Consider the following 16,107-nt stretch of genomic DNA (forward strand, 5'->3'; position numbering starts at 1 on the left):
TAAAGAGTGAACACACCTTGAGAAGTGAGAGAGATAAGCCCATCCGGAAGTCCTCTCATTCAAGCCTTCACTCAAGCTTTTCCCACCCCAAAGGGAACTTTCCACAGTCAGAGGGTCACCCCATCTCTCCACTCCATCTACCATCTATAAAAGCTTTGGCCTTCTGTTCGAGGAGAAATGTGTTTCAGAGAATTATGTGATCTCTAAGCCATTATCCTCCCTTGAGAGAAGTTTGACTTCTTTCTGGTTCCTTTCTCTAGCACCCAAATAAAAGTTTTTTTATTCTAATTGGATTTGTGTGAGAGAAGGTGTAATTCTTTAAAGAGGAATACCTAAGGATTCCCCCCCCCCAATTTCCCCCCATGACAATATGGGTCAATAAAAAAAATCATGCAAGGCATGCAAAATCCACACATGCTCCCTGAAGTCTACCAATCAGTAGCTGTCAAAGCCTTCCTTGATGTTTTAGAGAGGAAGCACTGCATAGGGAGAGTTAGCATGCTAGTTGTGGAGTCTGGAAGATGTGCGTTCAAACCCTATCTCTGCCACTTCTCAGGACTGTGATGTTGAACTAGTCAATTACATTCACTGAGCTAGGTAGCTGGTATGACCTGGAGGCCCTCTGTTCAAATACTATAATTAGCTGCTTGAAATAGGGTGAGTCATTTAATTTCTCTCATTCTTAGTTTGCTCATCTGTAGAATGGGGAGCTTATAGTACAGAGTTGCTATGAAGATCAAATATGATGGCTATAAAGCACTATCCATCTATAAATGAGCTCTTGTTATTTTAGTGACCTGGGTCAAGAGAAAATTCTAAATGTGACACAGAACAGATTCTATTGGCCCTGAATAGCAGTTAGAAGGCATGTATGTCTGTATGGAAAATGACTTCATATGTATAATCAATATAAAATTGCTTTGTCTTCTCAAGAAGGGATGAGGGAGAGAGAATTTGGAACTCAAAATCTTCAAAAAGGAGGGGCAGCTAGGTGGCGCAGTAGATAGAGCACCAGCCCTGGTTCAGGAGGACCTGAGTTCAAATCTAGCCTCAGACCCTTGACACTTACTAGCTGTGTGACCCTGGGCAAGTCACTTAACCCCAATTGCTTCACCAAAAAAAAAAAATCTCAAAAAAGGAATGTTAATTTGTTTATGTGTAATTGGGAATTATTTAACAAAATAAATAAAAATGTTTAAAAAGACACATATGTCTGTGTATTGTATATATGTATGTATATATGTAGCCGTTGGTGGCATGGATAGATATGATCTGAAGTCTGGCCTTTGTGGAGAGGAGAGCTAAGAGCAGTGCCTACACTGTTGGCCCACAAGGAGGGGGAAGCAAGCCTCAGGAGCCACTGAGGCTGAGCACTTTTTTTTTCTAATTTCTAAGAGTAGTATTGGGGATGAATTATATTTATCTTTCACACTTCATATATCTGCTTAGTCTAGAGATAGGAAGTTCAGAACAAAAAAGAAGGGAAAAACCCACTATCCCTAATTGCTCTTAAAGAGGAATTTGTGGGGAGCTAGGTGGCACAGTAGATGGAGCACTGGCCTTGAAGTTGGGAGGAACTGAGTTCAAATCTCACCTTAGACTCTTACTAGCTGTGTGACCCTGGGCAAGTGGCTTAACCCCAATTGCCTTCATCCATGACTGTCTCCAGTCATCCTGATGTATATCCTGCCACTGGACCCAGATGGCTCTGGAGGAGAGAGTGACTTTGCACAGCCCTCCCCCACTTAAATCCAATTCAGTGCAAGTCATGACATCACCTTGATGTCACGGTCCTCTACAAGAATGAAGGACAACCAACACTCTCTCAATCAGGGGCCACATTTCTCTCCATGTACAGCAGACTCTCTCCCTTACTTGGTTATGTGGTAGATGGATTACATAGCTGATGTAGATAATAAACTAAGACTTGTGCCAGGTATATCCTACAGAAAGTACTGCCAGTTGGAGCCAGTCACCCAGTTACCTAAGTGTTTGGCAAAGGGATGCATAGACTTCTTGCCTTTGGAAAGGGACCAGAAGAGTGTGATCAACATCCTAGTGATGATGGATTACTTTAGCCAGAACCAGGAACCAGAAGGTTTGCAGGCTGGACCTTACTATGGAAGATATATTTCTCTATTTAAACTTCCCTCCCAGGTTCTATTCTAGTTAGGGCCAGGATTATGAAAGCAGGTCACTCAGAGAAGTGCTTGACCTGGCAACAACTGGGAAGTCTTTAGAAATCTCTACCACACCCAAGGAGATTCCAAGGCAGAATGCTTCAATGGCACCTTGTTAAATATCCCGAGATACAGTCAGACCAGAGCAGAAACCTCAGTGAAGCCAGAATCCTTCATTGCTGGTATGTATTTATAATGCCACTAGCAATGATGAGGCAGCATTTCTCCCATATTTGTTTATGTTTGGGAAAGAACTTCAGTTACTTTTCAATTTGTATTTTGGAGTGTCAGAAGATGGAAGAAACCTGGAAACCCACAACCAGGATGCCATATGCTTTGTAGAGTAGTTGAGAAGCTCCTAATGCCTACTTATAGCTTCAGCTTATAAAAAAAAAATTGGGAGAGGGTCAGCTAGGTGGCACAGTGGATAGAGCACCAGCCCTGGATTCAGGAGGACCTGAGTTCAAATCTGGCCTCAGACATTTGACACTTACTAGCTGTGTGACCCTGGGCAAGTCACTTAACCTTCATTGCCTCGCCAAAAAAAAATTGGGAGAAACAAACAGTTATGTGATGGCCAAAGTCATTGTTAGGAAGTTCAAATGAATCCTGTTATATAATTGTAGAGTCACTGAAATACATGAAATAAATTGGCTGATGAAAAGAAAACCTATAACAAGTAACTGAGCAACTAGGAAGTCTACCAGACTATAATATGGCACCAGACAGAGGCCGCAGGAGCCCCAAATTCAATGCATTGTCCATCAGTTAACTAGCATTTATTAAGGGCCTACTATGTGCCCTGTATTGTGCTAAGTCCTGGGGATACAAAGAAAGACAAAAGATAGTCTCTGCTCTCAAGGAGTTCACAGTCTAATGGGGTGGGGGGAAGACAACATATAAAAAGCTATGCACAAACAAGGTATTGACAGGAAAAATTGGGGGAAATTGGTTGGACCATCAATTGAATGTGGGATGGTAAATAGAGTGCTGGGCTTGGAGTTGGGAAGACTGGAACTCAATTCTTGCTTCAGACACTTACTGGCTTTGTAACTCTGGTTAAGTCACTTAACCCCTCCAGGGCCAGTACTCTATCCACTCTGCCACCTAGTTGACTTTCAACAAATATTTATTAAGTGCTTAGCATGTGCCAGGCATTGTGCTAAAGTCTGAGGATACAAAGAATGGTAAAAGACAGTCACTGCCCTCAAGGAGCTCACAGATTAAAAGGGAGATGACACACAAACAACTATGTTGAAATAAACTATATATGGGACAAAATGGAAACAATCAACAAAGGGAAATCACTACCATTAAGGGAAATTGGGAAAGGCTTCTTGTAGAAGATGGGATTTTAGATGGAACTTGAAAGAATTGAGAGAGGCCAGGAAATGGAGAAGAGGAGGGAGAGAATTCCAGGCATGCTGAATAGCCTGTGAAGATGGTACAGAGGGAATCCAGAGAGAGAGAAATCTGGAACTGAGATTTCATCAGTAATTGGAACTCTCTATGTGGGAACTCCCTCCAGATATATGCTGATAACTGATCTGAGACTTAATACTCAGTATATAGTCTTGGGGAGCTGAGTATGGCCTCGAGAGTTTAAGTGACTTATGCATGGTCACATAGCTATTATGTATCAGAGGCTAGAATGTGGGACAAGAACCCAGATCTATCTGAATCCAAGGTCCCCCCTCTAGCCACAGTTACACATTGCCTCTCATTAAGTCTACTATATGTTATTTTAAGAGTGTACGTGGTAATGAGGCAGCTAGGTGGCACAGTGGATAGAGCACCGGCCCTGAAGTCAGGAGTACCTGAGTTCAAATCCGGCCTCAGACACTTAACACTTACTACCTGTGTGACCCTGGGCAAGTCACTTAACCCCAATGGCCTCACTAAAAAGAAAAAGAGTGTACGTGGTATCTTGCCTAATTTTCAAGCACTGTACTTTTTTGACTAGAGAGAGAAATGTAGCAAATGTTGGGATATTTGCTTCTTCCCTGTCTCTCCCCATCTGAATAACTGGGGGAGGCATTGCCAAGGACCATGTATGGGCATGACTAAGGGCTAGGAACTGGAAAGGATTGAAGAAGTCAGAACAGAACAGAAAGGGCCCAAGGGGAGAGTAGAGGCAAGGGCAATCTGGGATTTAAAAGACTGGAAATTTTGTCTTCATTTTAGGTGAGGAAATGGCATCAAAAACTTGGAGGGCTAGAAAGATGACTCACTGTCTTGGCTTAAGGGTGTAGAAAGAAACAACACCTTCTTTACTCTGCCCCACCATCTTCACTTCTCCTAGAAGGAGGGAGCGGCAGGTGGAGAATTAAAGTGGAGGCAGTGGGCATAGGAATCAGAAGAGCTCTCATATTTTATTCCATGGCATTATAAACTGCATGTTTGGACATGGGGAGCTGTTCTCAGTGTAACAAGATGAGGAAGGCCTATTGGTGGGTGGGGAACCAACCAAGATTCCTCTCCTCAACCCTTAGGGAATTAGCTAAGACCTAAACATATGTAGCCACACTGCAGACAAGCTAACCCTCCTCTCAGAGTGAAAGGAAGAGAAAAAGGCACACCCTGATGAGCATGTGGGTGGGAGATTGCTGAATGTAATCAAGTATGCCAGATGTGAGAGCAGACACCATCATGAACAGGACCACCATGGACCCCTCAAATACTGAGACCCAGTTGTTTCTCCATTTTATTTCCTTTCTTTTCCTTCTGAATCTTCTTCCATGACCAAGAGCCTCCAGACACACCAGACTATAGCACAGGGACTGTATATTCAGACAGGGGTGTACTGAACAAGTAGAGCTGATTGTTAAATTTTTTTTTTTTTAGTGAGGCAATTGGGGTTAAGTGACTTGCCCAGGGTCACACAGCTAGTGAGTGTTAAGTGTCTGAGGTCGGATTTGAACTCAGGTCCTCCTGACTCCAGGGCCGGTGCTCTATCCACTGCGCCATCTAGCTGCCCCCTGATTGTTAAATTTTTAGTATGAGCATTTTCACCTCGGAAATCAGCAAAGGCTATACAGTAAATCAGGGCTTGATTTATTGTTTTGTGGATTGTAGAGACATAGGAAAATGACAGTGAAAATGCTAATAGAACATTTTTAAACTTAAAAGTGTGTTGTATCAGGGGCAGCTAGGTGGCCCAGTGGATAGAGCACTGGCCCTGGAGTCAGGAGGACCTGAGTTCAAATCCAGCCTCAGACACTTAACACTTACTAGCTGTGTGACCCTGGGCAAGTCACTTAACCCTCATTGTCCCACAAATAAACAAAAACAAACAAAAAGTGTGTTGTATCTACAGTGGGTTTCCCCCCTCAGAGTTGGTTGTTAAAACTTATACCAGCAGGGGCAGCTAGATGGCGAAGTGGATAGAGCACCAGCCCTGGAGTCAGGAGTACTTGAGTTCAAATCCAGCCTCAGACACTTAACACTCACTAGCTGTGTGACCCTGGGCAAGTCACTTAACCCCAATTAAACAAACAAAAAACCTTTTACCAGCACACCCTTGGGTATGCACCATGTAACAGAACAGACGCTGGGTTCATGGTAATTGTTCCAACTGCAGAGCTCAAGGTTAGTGATTCCTCACCCCCTTTCATTGTTTCCCTTTGCCTCTCTCTCTTCCCAGGAGAGTACGCCTATTCCATGTATCTCCATTTTTTAAGAGATGTTTCCATTTTTGTTTGAACATTGGCTAAGAAAAATATGGTGAATCATTGCATTACTGACCTGAGTGTGTCTTTGTGTAAATGCAGTTGGGAAAGACAATAGAGGGAGGAACAAGAGAGAAAAATCGATTTTGCTACTTCGTTATTCATATTCATTGTGGCAACTTTCCTGGCTAGGAGCAGCAGAATAAAAAGAGCTTTTGATTTATTTTTTAGTAACTTTTCAGAGCAGGGAGAGGAAAAAAATTTTTTTTAAAAAGTAGACCCAGATCTTTTTTGATAATGAGCCAGCAATCTGGGTAGAGGAAAAGCTGTGATAAGCTGGAGCTGGTCTGCACATTCGTGGGCGGCTTGGTCATTGTACCTCTCCAAGGTCTCCTTTGAAAAGAAAAGCATTCTTCCAAAGCGGCTAAGGGAGTCATAGTCATGAGAAAGTCAGGACAAAGTTAGGAAGCAATGACTCAGCCCATATGAAGGTGCTCACCTCTGAGGAGTGACTAGGCCTCCAGCTCAGTTTAGCAGCACCAAAGTTGTCAGGAAGAAGGAGAGGACTGGGATGAGTTGAGGTGGTGGGGAGGGGTATCATATAGATATCACTGGTGGGGGGGGGTTGAGATCCTAGCAGAAGATCATAGATTTAGAGCTGGAAGAGATTCCAGAGGCCATCTAGTCCTACCCTGTCATTTTACTGAGGAGGAAACTGAGGCCCAAGGAGATGAAGTGAATTACAGGCAGGGTTTGGATCCAGATCCTCTGACTGGGTAGAAAATTTGCCCCGAAGGTGCTCACTTGGAGCCCTGGTTTCATGAAAGTCTCTGGTGTAAGGATTATAGTCTGAAGGAACTTTTTTTGGTGAGGCAATGAAGGTTAAGTGACTTGCCCAGGGTCATACAGCTAGTAAGTGTCAAGTGTCTGAGGTCGAATTTGAACTCAGGTCCTCCTGACTCCAGGGCTGGTGCTCTGTCCACTGCGCCACCTAGCTGCCCCTTAAGTAGCTCTCTGTGACCTCAGAGGGTTTGTTATTTCAGCAAGTAGGAGGGTATATAGAGAACTTTTCAGATACATGGAAAAATATACACATGTGGGTGTGCACACACCCACAGTGCTTGGCACTGAGTCAGAGTGGTAGAGATTTGGATCCCCCGAGGGTCTAGATTCAAATCTCAGCTCTGCTGCTTACTACCTGGGTGGCCTCAGCAAGTCACTTCCCTTTTTATGGCTTACAATTTCCTTATCAGGAAAATGAGGGGGTTAAACTTGATGACCTCCGGGATGACCCCTTCCAGCTCTAAATGTAGGGGCAGCTAGGTGTCTTGGCGGATAGAGCACTGGACCTGGAATCAGGAAGACTCGTCTTCATGAGTTCAAATCAGGTCTCAGACACTTCCTAGCTGTGTGACCCTGGGCAAGTTGCTTAACCCTGTCTGCCTCAGTTTCCTCATCTGTAAAATGAGGTGGAGAAAGAAATGGTAAACCAGTTCAGCATCTTTGCCAAGAAAATCCCATATGGGGTCATGAAGAGTCAGACATTACTAATGGACATCTATATATATGTATGTATGTATATATGCTATTTTATTATTAACACAATATATAACCTCTGACTTTTCACTGCTACTAAGCAATTTTGTCATTTATCTCTTAGGATTTCTCTATTGCATTTCTCACAGGGATAGTTTCAAAATACTCTTATTTTCTTCAAATTCTCAATTCTACTCCCACCCCTGGGAAGATTCTGTTAAGAGACAGATTTAGGAGCCTTTCTGAGCTTCCCCATCTCAGGACCTTTCTGCATCTCCCCTTGTCCTCCTTCCCTCTGGCCTCTCTCTTACTAGAATTCTACAGAATGTTTTCAAGTACCCCAGGGTGGCTGCTGGTCACTGGCGAAAGCTCGAGGGGTCTTGTGCCTGGATTCTGGGGCTAAAGCAGGTGGTACCAGTTAGGAGAAAGAAAAGGACAGGTAGCTTTGGAAAACAAGCAAGTCTAAAGATCGCTCTTTCCATATACCCTCTCACTCACTAGATCCTGTGGAGCCCCACACTAAGCACCTTTCCAGGTGCCTGGTGTGACCTGGCCATGTCACTCCCCTCTTTAGGTTTCTGCCCTAGATCTGCTGTTCTACCATCTCCAATGTCCCATGTAACTACAAGTCCCCCGCAGAAGGCCTTTATCTCTTCAGTGGTTCAAGGACTCCGCTTTTTGTTCCAAGGCAGAGACGCAACAAACGTCCCTTTATTTCTTGATGTTCTCGGTCTAAGGGTGAGGTGGGGGAAGGAGGAGGGTGCAGCCGCCCTTAAGGAGCCCTGTTAAAGTTGAGCTGCAGTAGGGGGCTAGCAGGGGGAAGGCTGGGGGTGAGTGTGAATATGTGTATTTTGGGGGGGGCGGAGCTGTGTGTGTGTGTGAATGAATGTGTCTGGGGGAGAAGTTGTGAGTGTGTATTTGTATCTGTGTGTGTCGGTGGGAGAGCGGGGGAAATACGTCCGTGCTCACCGCCCTGAAGGGCGGGACAGAGTGGAGGCTGCCCAGTCCCCGCCCCGCCCCGCCCCACCCCCGCCCAATCCCCGCTTCGCCCCGCCCCCCTCCCATCGGGTATAAAAGGCTGTCCCTCGGGCGCACTCGGAGAGTCGGCTCCTAGCCCACCCGACAAACGCCACAATGCCTATCATCTTGGGCTACTGGGACATGCGCGGGGTGAGCCGCCCGCCTCCAGGGGCTTCTCCAGAGGAGAAATTTGTTTTCTGTGGCCTCCGAGGCAGCGTCCACCTGGCCCTTCCCTCCCAGCCCAGCCCCGGGTCCCCAGCAGGAGTGGGGTAGCTTGCAGATCAGACCTGCCCCCATCTCCTTGAGGCTATCTCCTCTGGCTACGCTGAGGGGGCGACATCCCCCTCCTCTGGGGTGCAGTTCTTGAGGCCGATTCCTTGGGGGCCTTCTTTAATCCTTAACCCTAATCCCATCCCCTTCCCTGCTCCTTCCATAGCAGCACCCCACCCAGTAAAGTCAAGGGGAGGGGGAGAGGGAGCATCTGCCCCCTCCCCTCCGCCACCTACACCACGGCGGGGGGTCCCAGAGCTCGGTGAGGACTGCGGGGAGGAGGTTCTGGGCCAACCCCCAGGAGCTCCCCTGAGTCACCCTTGTTCTGGCTTTGCTCCTGCAGCTTGCCCACGCCATCCGCCTGCTTTTGGAGTACACCGGTGCACATTATGAAGAGAAGGTGTACCGCTTTGGGGATGGTAATGGAGAGCTGGGGGAGGGGGGCGCTGTGCCGGTCCAGGTGTGCAAAGTCATGGCTGGACCCCACTGGCCCTGGGCCAGCACTGGCACCAAACAGCAGGGCTTGCCCCTTCCGGCTCTAAATCTGTGATCTCTGTCCTCTGGTCCAGGTGCAGCTCAGTTCTGCCTCCCTCCATGGGAGAAGATTGGGGGCAGGAGAAGGGAGGGAGATTCCCTGATGTGGGGCTAACTAGTCCCAAGTTGGAGCTGACCCAGCCTTCTGAGGAACAGAGTGGCTAGAGCACTGGGCTGCCCTCAGACCCACTAGCAATCTGACTTGGAACAAATCACTGGTCCTCTGTTTGCCTCAGTTTCCTCATCTGTAAAATAGGATTCCCAAGGTTATTAGGAAGATCAAGTGAAATAATATTTGAAAAGCACAGCACAGTGCCTACTCTGTGGCAGGGACACACTAGCTATTACTGATGTAATTCTTCTTTATAATTCCCCTTTTATGTCCAAGTTATCTCCCAAGGAGGGAATGTGGCACCTGGGGCTTCTTTGGCTTTCCCGAGACTCTCCCAGGCCCAGGGAGCCTTCCCTTGTGACCACTCCATGTGGGGTCTTGGTGAAGAAGGGATGGGACGTTGGGGGAGGTGGTGTGGTGTTACTGGCTCTTCTTCCTGCAGCTCCTGAATTTGACAAAAGCCAGTGGCTGGATGTGAAGTTTTCTCTGGGCCTGGACTTCCCTAATGTAGGTAGCTGCCTCAGGGGAGACGCCTCCATCCTTCCCTGTTTCTTTCCCCCTTCCCTGGTATATATGGGGCTTAAATGCCACTCTCAGTGCACCTTTCCTCTACCCACCTCCCCAGCAAGTTCTTGCTTTTCTTCTGCTTTCCCAATTGCCTTTAACCCAGGGACTATAAGTAGCATCCCAGTCTCGTGGGGGAAGAGGTGCTAGGGCCCAGGGACCCTCACCACTTATTGTTTCACTGACCTGTCCCTCTTGTTCTTCCAGCTACCCTACCTGATTGATGGGAACACCAAGATCACCCAGAGCAATGCCATCTTGCGCTACATTGCCAGACAATACAACCTGTGTAAGAGTGGGCATGCTGGCAGGGTGGGGAGAAGCCTGAGTTTTAGGGGCTGCTGTCCTAGGCCTGAATTGATAACTTCACTTGTGTTAAGGGGATGGTAATGCCCCAAATCCCCTTCCTTCCAAAATCCTGACAGGTGTACAAGTGGTACAAGTAGTCCTTTCCCATTTGACAGATGACACATCTTAAGCTCAGGAAGATGAAATAATTTACCCCAAGGCCCATATAGACAGGAAGTGCTGGAGCCAGGATCCAGAGGTATCTCCTGCCTCCTATCATAGAGAGCCTCCTAGGATAATAGACACACTTACTTGTCCTACCCATCTGTAGGTGGTGACACCGAGGAAGAACGAATTCGAGTGGACATACTGGAGAACCATGTCATGGATGTCCGCCTGCAGCTGTCTCGGCTCTGCTATAACCCAAACTTTGTGAGTTTTCTGATTATTGAATTATTATTAATTCATCATTAAATTAATTTTCATCACTTAATAATAATAATAATAATATCAGCTGCCTTGGCAACCTGTAGAATATCACTGCTGCTACATCATTTTTATTCTGTCCAACTCTCTCCAGCCAGCCACTCAGTAAAGAAGCATTTATTAAATGCTTGCTATATGCCAAATATCACATTAAGGGCTGGGAATGCGAAGAAAAGCACAACCAGCCTCTTCCCTCTAGGAGCTCACATTTTGGTGGAAGACAAAAGAGATGCAGAGTTGCTGGTAGGAGATCTGTGAGGAGAAGGCAGAGGCAGCTGGGGAGGTCACAAAAGCCTCCACTCTGCATCTCCCCTGGGGCTTTGGGATCCCATCCAGCCTGGCTGATGCCAGTGGGCATTAGTTCCCTAGCCACCCCTCCTAACTAATCCCAGCCTTCGGAATGGACTACCCTTGCATTGCCAGCCTTTGAGTCATGAGCTGGAATCCACCAAAGCCCTCCTTCACAAGCTGGTCCCTTCCTACCTTTCCAGTCTTAAATTGCTTCCCGCTACATACCAGGCAACCCAGCTACAGACCCACCTGCTGCTTCTCAGACACTTTGTTCATTCCCCACCTCTGTGCTCTCTCTCTCCTCACCTCAGCCTTTTAGAATCCTTCTGGATTCAGCCCAAACCCCACCTTAGGACACCTTCCCTAGATGCTCTAGGTTGCCCTATAGCCTTCCCTCCAAGGTTATCTTTTGTCCATACAATGAGATTGTTGAATATTAAATATAGTTTTTGTACCCATCCTCCTACAAGATAATAAGCAGGTCAGAGACATCAATAACATCTCCTACAATTTGTCCACCCAGATCAGAGAAGACAATTTCTGCTTCTCTTACCAGAAGTAGGTACTTTGCAGAAACCAGATCAGAGAATGGATAAGAAAAAAAACACAATAGCAATTTATTATTTTGTCCCAAGAAGAAATATATAACATGTGATCATGTGGAGACTCCCCTCCTAAGAAGAGAGCTCAGAGAATCCCCATTTCTGAGGGTATATATGGTTTTTTTGTCCACTGATTACAGGGCATTGTCAGTTTCAATACTATGATACAGAAGCAAAGGCAGTTTAATAATTTCAGTTATAACAAGTATGGAGGAAATATCGAAGCATCATTGATAAGATTATAGGATTCCAAAAAAATTTTTAAAAAAGGGTTTGGCAAGGATGAGGACACCCAGATGTCACCATAAGATAGGGACTTACTATCCTGAGGGAAAAGAAGACACTAGAGTAGGGCCTTTTATCTGTTAGCTATCTGGGTTCAGTTTTGGACTTCAGTTGAAGGACATTTTGCTCCTATTAACCCAAGGTTTCATAAAAAATACTTTTGGATAATAAGGTACCTCCATCAAATCCAGGTGATCCATATATTCATATTAACAAGATCATATTTGTAAAGTGCTTAACACAGTGCTTGGTACATGGTAGCCACTTAATAAGTCCTTCCTTCCTTCCTTCCTCCCTCCCTTCCACAGTTCTTCCCCCTGTGTCATACCATTGGCAAAACTCAACATAATTGTTAATGTAATGATAGAAAATTATTAATAGGAATTGTAATCTGGACTGCCCTAATCTATTAGCCATCACGACACATCAAATTCCAATATTGTCCTTCTATTTGTACCCTTAAAATAAGAAGATTAGGTTAAGCTGAACCACACCCTAGGTCCCCTAACCTAGCCCCCACCTCCAGGGATGTTGCCTTGTGGAGAGCCCAGCTCAAGTGCGATCCCAGCTTCTAGTGTCCTTGCCCACTTCCATAGGAATTCATGGCATGAAAGGCAAACCATCCAGAAGGAATTGGTTTTCCTGGCCTGGTTTGCCAAGGGCCACTGGGGTCTCATGACCAGGCCTTGCTGCCTCATGCTGTTTATTTGCTCCTAAAACTTTAAAAACTTTTCCATGGGTCTCTTGGGTTGGGAACCCCACTGGACATCTCCCAGAGTGGCAGGTTTGCTGCCCTGTGTTCTCAGTTAAAGAGGTTTGATTCCTGAACTCATGGCTTTGATTTCTTTCAGGATTTGACAGCAACATAGTATCCAGAGGGGTCAAACTGGAGGCTGGCCCATTGGGCCCAAACCAGATTAAAATATAATTGGGGAACATTTAGCAAAATAAATAACAACATAAAATTTGAGTTTGATGCCACCGGTGTAGTAGAAAGACCACTGAATCTGTGGGTTCAGATCCCACATCTGATATTGATTCCCTGAGTGATTTGGGGCAAGTTACTTTATGTGTCTGAGCCTCAGTTTCCTCATCTGAGAAATGAAGGGGCAGGATTTGGGGGAACTTTGAGATCCCTCCTAGTTCTGACTCTGTGAGGTCTGGGATTGGGAGACCACCCAATCTCTGCCACCTGTCATCAGGGCCCTAATTTCCTCATAGGAGGGAAAGGAATGTCCCCTTTGTTTGTTTGTTGTTTTTTTAGTGAGGCAATTGGGGTTAAGTGACTTGCCCAGGGTCACACAGCTAGTAAGTGTTAAGTGTCTGAGGCTGGATTTGAACTCAGGTACTCCTGACTCCAGGGCCAGTGCTCTATCCACTGCGCCACCTAGCTGCCCTAGGAATGTCCCCTTTGGAGAAAGTTGTCAGGGATCAGGTGTGTGCTTTGGCCCAGGCCCAAGCAGAGATCTAGAGGAGAGCCCATGTCTGTCCTCGGAGAAGCTCCCTCCTTGTCTGTTGATGGCAAATGTCTCTTCTTGCTTTCCAGGAGATGCTGAAAATTGAGTACCTGGAGCAGCTCCCAGGGCAGCTGAAGCTCTTCTCGCTGTTCCTGGGGAAGTGGAGTTGGTTTGCAGGGGGAAAGGCAAGTCAGGAGGAGGGTTGGCTATGTTGTTCTCACTGGGAGCTAAGCAAGGAGCAGAAGACTCACTGACTTGACTGTTCCCTTCTCCCCCTGCCAGCTCACTTATGTGGACTTTCTTGTGTATGATGTCCTGGACCAGAACCGCAAGTTTGACCCCTGTTGCCTGGACGACTTCTCAAACCTCAGGGATTTCTTAGATCGGTTCGAGGTGATGCTTCAGCCATTCCAACACTGGAGGCTGTATTCTCCTTCTTATATGTCCTGGCACTGGAGGGGTGGAGTGGACAGGCTGTGTTGGGTTCCTTTCCAGGCCCCCAATTCTTATGCAAATCAGTCAGTGGTTGTGTGTACTTATTCCTTTAGGCTACCAGGCTCCAGGTTCATTTCCTTGGCTTGGGTTCCCCAGCCCTATGACTGACTGCCTAGGGCCAGGATCTTGATTTCAGTTTTCTGGGTTGGAGGGTCATTGGTTAGTTTGATAAGGGGGTGGGGGAGAGTAGGGTTTAGGGAGGAGCATGGGGCCTAGGGTCATGGTTATTTAATTCCTGGAGGGTGGTTGTTTGTGGATGGACAAAGTGGTGGGAAGGATTTAGGCTGAGCTTCTAGTCTAATTGGACACAGTGGATAAATGAATCATGGTTTCTACTTCTGTAGAGTTGCTAAAGTTTTAGGAATGTTTTACACCGTTGGGGTTAGGGTTTGAGTGAGTGTGCTTGCGTTTTTATCCATGGGGTACTGAATTCAGATTTTGGATGGGCTTCTGGACACCTGGCTCTGCCTTTCTCTTCCCTCTGCACAAATTCAACTGGTTGGGTTGTGGTGTTTCCTACGTCAGAGCTTACTTTTTTTTTCTAGGTCTAGAAGGAAACTTGTGAAGTGACTTACTCATTGTTATTCTGGGAGGTAGCCTACAATGCAGGTTCTCCAATTCCTAGTTTCTTTTTATCATTAAGCAGTTAATGTTTTTTTGTTTTTGTTTTTGTTTTTGTTTTGTGGGGCTATGAGGGTTAAATGACTTGCCAAGGGTCACATGGGTATTAAGTGTGTCAAGTGTCTGAGGCTGGATTTGAACTCAGGTCCTCCTGAATCCAGGGCCGGTGCTCTATCCACTGCACCACCTAGCTGCCCCGTTTTGATAGTTTTTAAGCCATCTTCAGCAGACTTTTGGCAACACAGACATTCACTTCATCCCTTTATTAGAAATATATGAGGTCATTGGGACAGTGATTCCTAAGGGATAGAGACTGGACTTGTGATTTCCCTGATATAGGAAACTCCCAGGTGAAGAAACTCCCTCTTCTAACTCAGGTCAGCACTTCTTTGTAACTTAACAGACTTAGAGGTTCAATGGGGCCACGAGGCAGATATATGTTGGAGGTGAGACTTGATCTCAGGTCTTCCTGGCTTATAGACCAACTCCCTAACTATTATACCGCAATGCCTCATTTTTTTTTTGGCCTTTGTCCATATCTGTGGTGCTCAGAAGTGTGCACACAGTAAACACTTAACAAATATTTGCTGACCATTGTCCATCTGTGTGCCCCTTTTGATGTAGAGAGAAGCCACCTCTGCCTGCTAAATGTTGAGGGAGAGATATGTAGATGCTCATTTGTAAAGGGCTAAAGGGAGATTATTGGGAAAAGAGACCAAGATGACACAGGAAATTTGTCCTTGCTGGTGGGGAGGACAAAGGCATAAAGTATCTATGGAAAGACTGGCAGAAAATATCCTGCTTCCTCATTTATTTCAAGGCTTCCCAGAAGGAAGAGTTCAGACTTTGACTGGAGATAAAAGCAGGGCATAACTAGGAACCTTGCTTTAAAAAGAATTGTGACAGCCAAAGGGACCATGGCTTAGGCTGGAAGGAGCCAGGCTTATTAGCTATGCTGAATGCCTTGGAGTAGAATGTGCCCTGAGTTTGGAGTCAGTGGACCTGGGTTGGAATTCCAGCTTTGCTACTTGTTAATTGGAACCTTGGACAGCTCACTTGATTTTTCTGGGTCTTTATTTTTCCTACCTGAAAAAAATAGGGTAGGGTTAGACTGGCTGATTGCTTAAGCTCCAGCTCCCAGTCTTATGTTCTCTGAGAGGAAGATGTGCAGGGAGGGCTCCCTTTCTGAAAAGAGGTTGGTAGCAGCAGCTGTGATGAACATTGAAGGCTCTGTAGGGTGTGGAGGTCTCTCTCTTGCTTGCATAGATATAAGATGACCGAGGAGGAGGGCTATTTGGCTGGCTGGCAATCAGTGTATATATCTAGACATAGGAAATGTCTAAAACTTGATTCCGTCAGTTTAGCGGGGACACTAGTGCTGCCTGTTAGAATGAAGAATCACATGATAGATGACCCTTCTTCCTGTTCTGGCAACCAAACAGTTTCAAGTGTGTCTTATTCAGGGGCCACTCCAAGCCCCAGACCGCAAACCCAGGACCTGTTGGTGGGCCTGCTGAGCCTGTGCCAGGATTGCTTGGGTCCTGTCTCAGGGTGAGGAGGGTGAGAGAGGCTGAGCTCAGGGCTCTTGTTCTCCCTCCCTCCCCCCAGAGTCTGACTAGTATTGCTGCCTACTTAGCCTCTGACCGTTGCCAGCCCTATCCAATCTTTGCAAAGATGGCTTTCTGGGGTAATAAGTAG

The 16,107-nt window shown here is 46.2% G+C and overlaps 1 protein-coding gene across 1 annotated transcript; it reads left to right on the forward strand.

Moving 5' to 3' along the window:
- Window positions 1-8,447: 8,447 nt before the first annotated feature.
- Window positions 8,448-16,107, forward strand: LOC122754177 (glutathione S-transferase Mu 5-like). The gene is made up of 8 exons (XM_044002335.1): window positions 8,448-8,554; window positions 9,018-9,093; window positions 9,763-9,827; window positions 10,092-10,173; window positions 10,504-10,604; window positions 13,383-13,478; window positions 13,576-13,686; window positions 16,018-16,107. The coding sequence occupies exons 1-8, from the start codon at window positions 8,519-8,521 to the stop codon at window positions 16,105-16,107; spliced, it is 657 nt and encodes a 218-aa protein (XP_043858270.1). The 5' UTR covers window positions 8,448-8,518.

The sequence above is a fragment of the Dromiciops gliroides genome, chromosome 4 (genome assembly GCF_019393635.1).
Source record: "Dromiciops gliroides isolate mDroGli1 chromosome 4, mDroGli1.pri, whole genome shotgun sequence".
Taxonomy (NCBI): Eukaryota; Metazoa; Chordata; class Mammalia; order Microbiotheria; family Microbiotheriidae; genus Dromiciops; species Dromiciops gliroides.

Coding starts and splice junctions, on each gene's coding strand:
- LOC122754177 (XM_044002335.1), top strand. CDS start 8,519: ATGCCTATCATCTTGGGCTACTGGGACATGCGCGGG. Junction 9,828..10,091: donor TGGGCCTGGACTTCCCTAAT/GTAGGTAGCTGC, acceptor TTGTTCTTCCAG/CTACCCTACCTGATTGATGG. Junction 10,174..10,503: donor TGCCAGACAATACAACCTGT/GTAAGAGTGGGC, acceptor ACCCATCTGTAG/GTGGTGACACCGAGGAAGAA.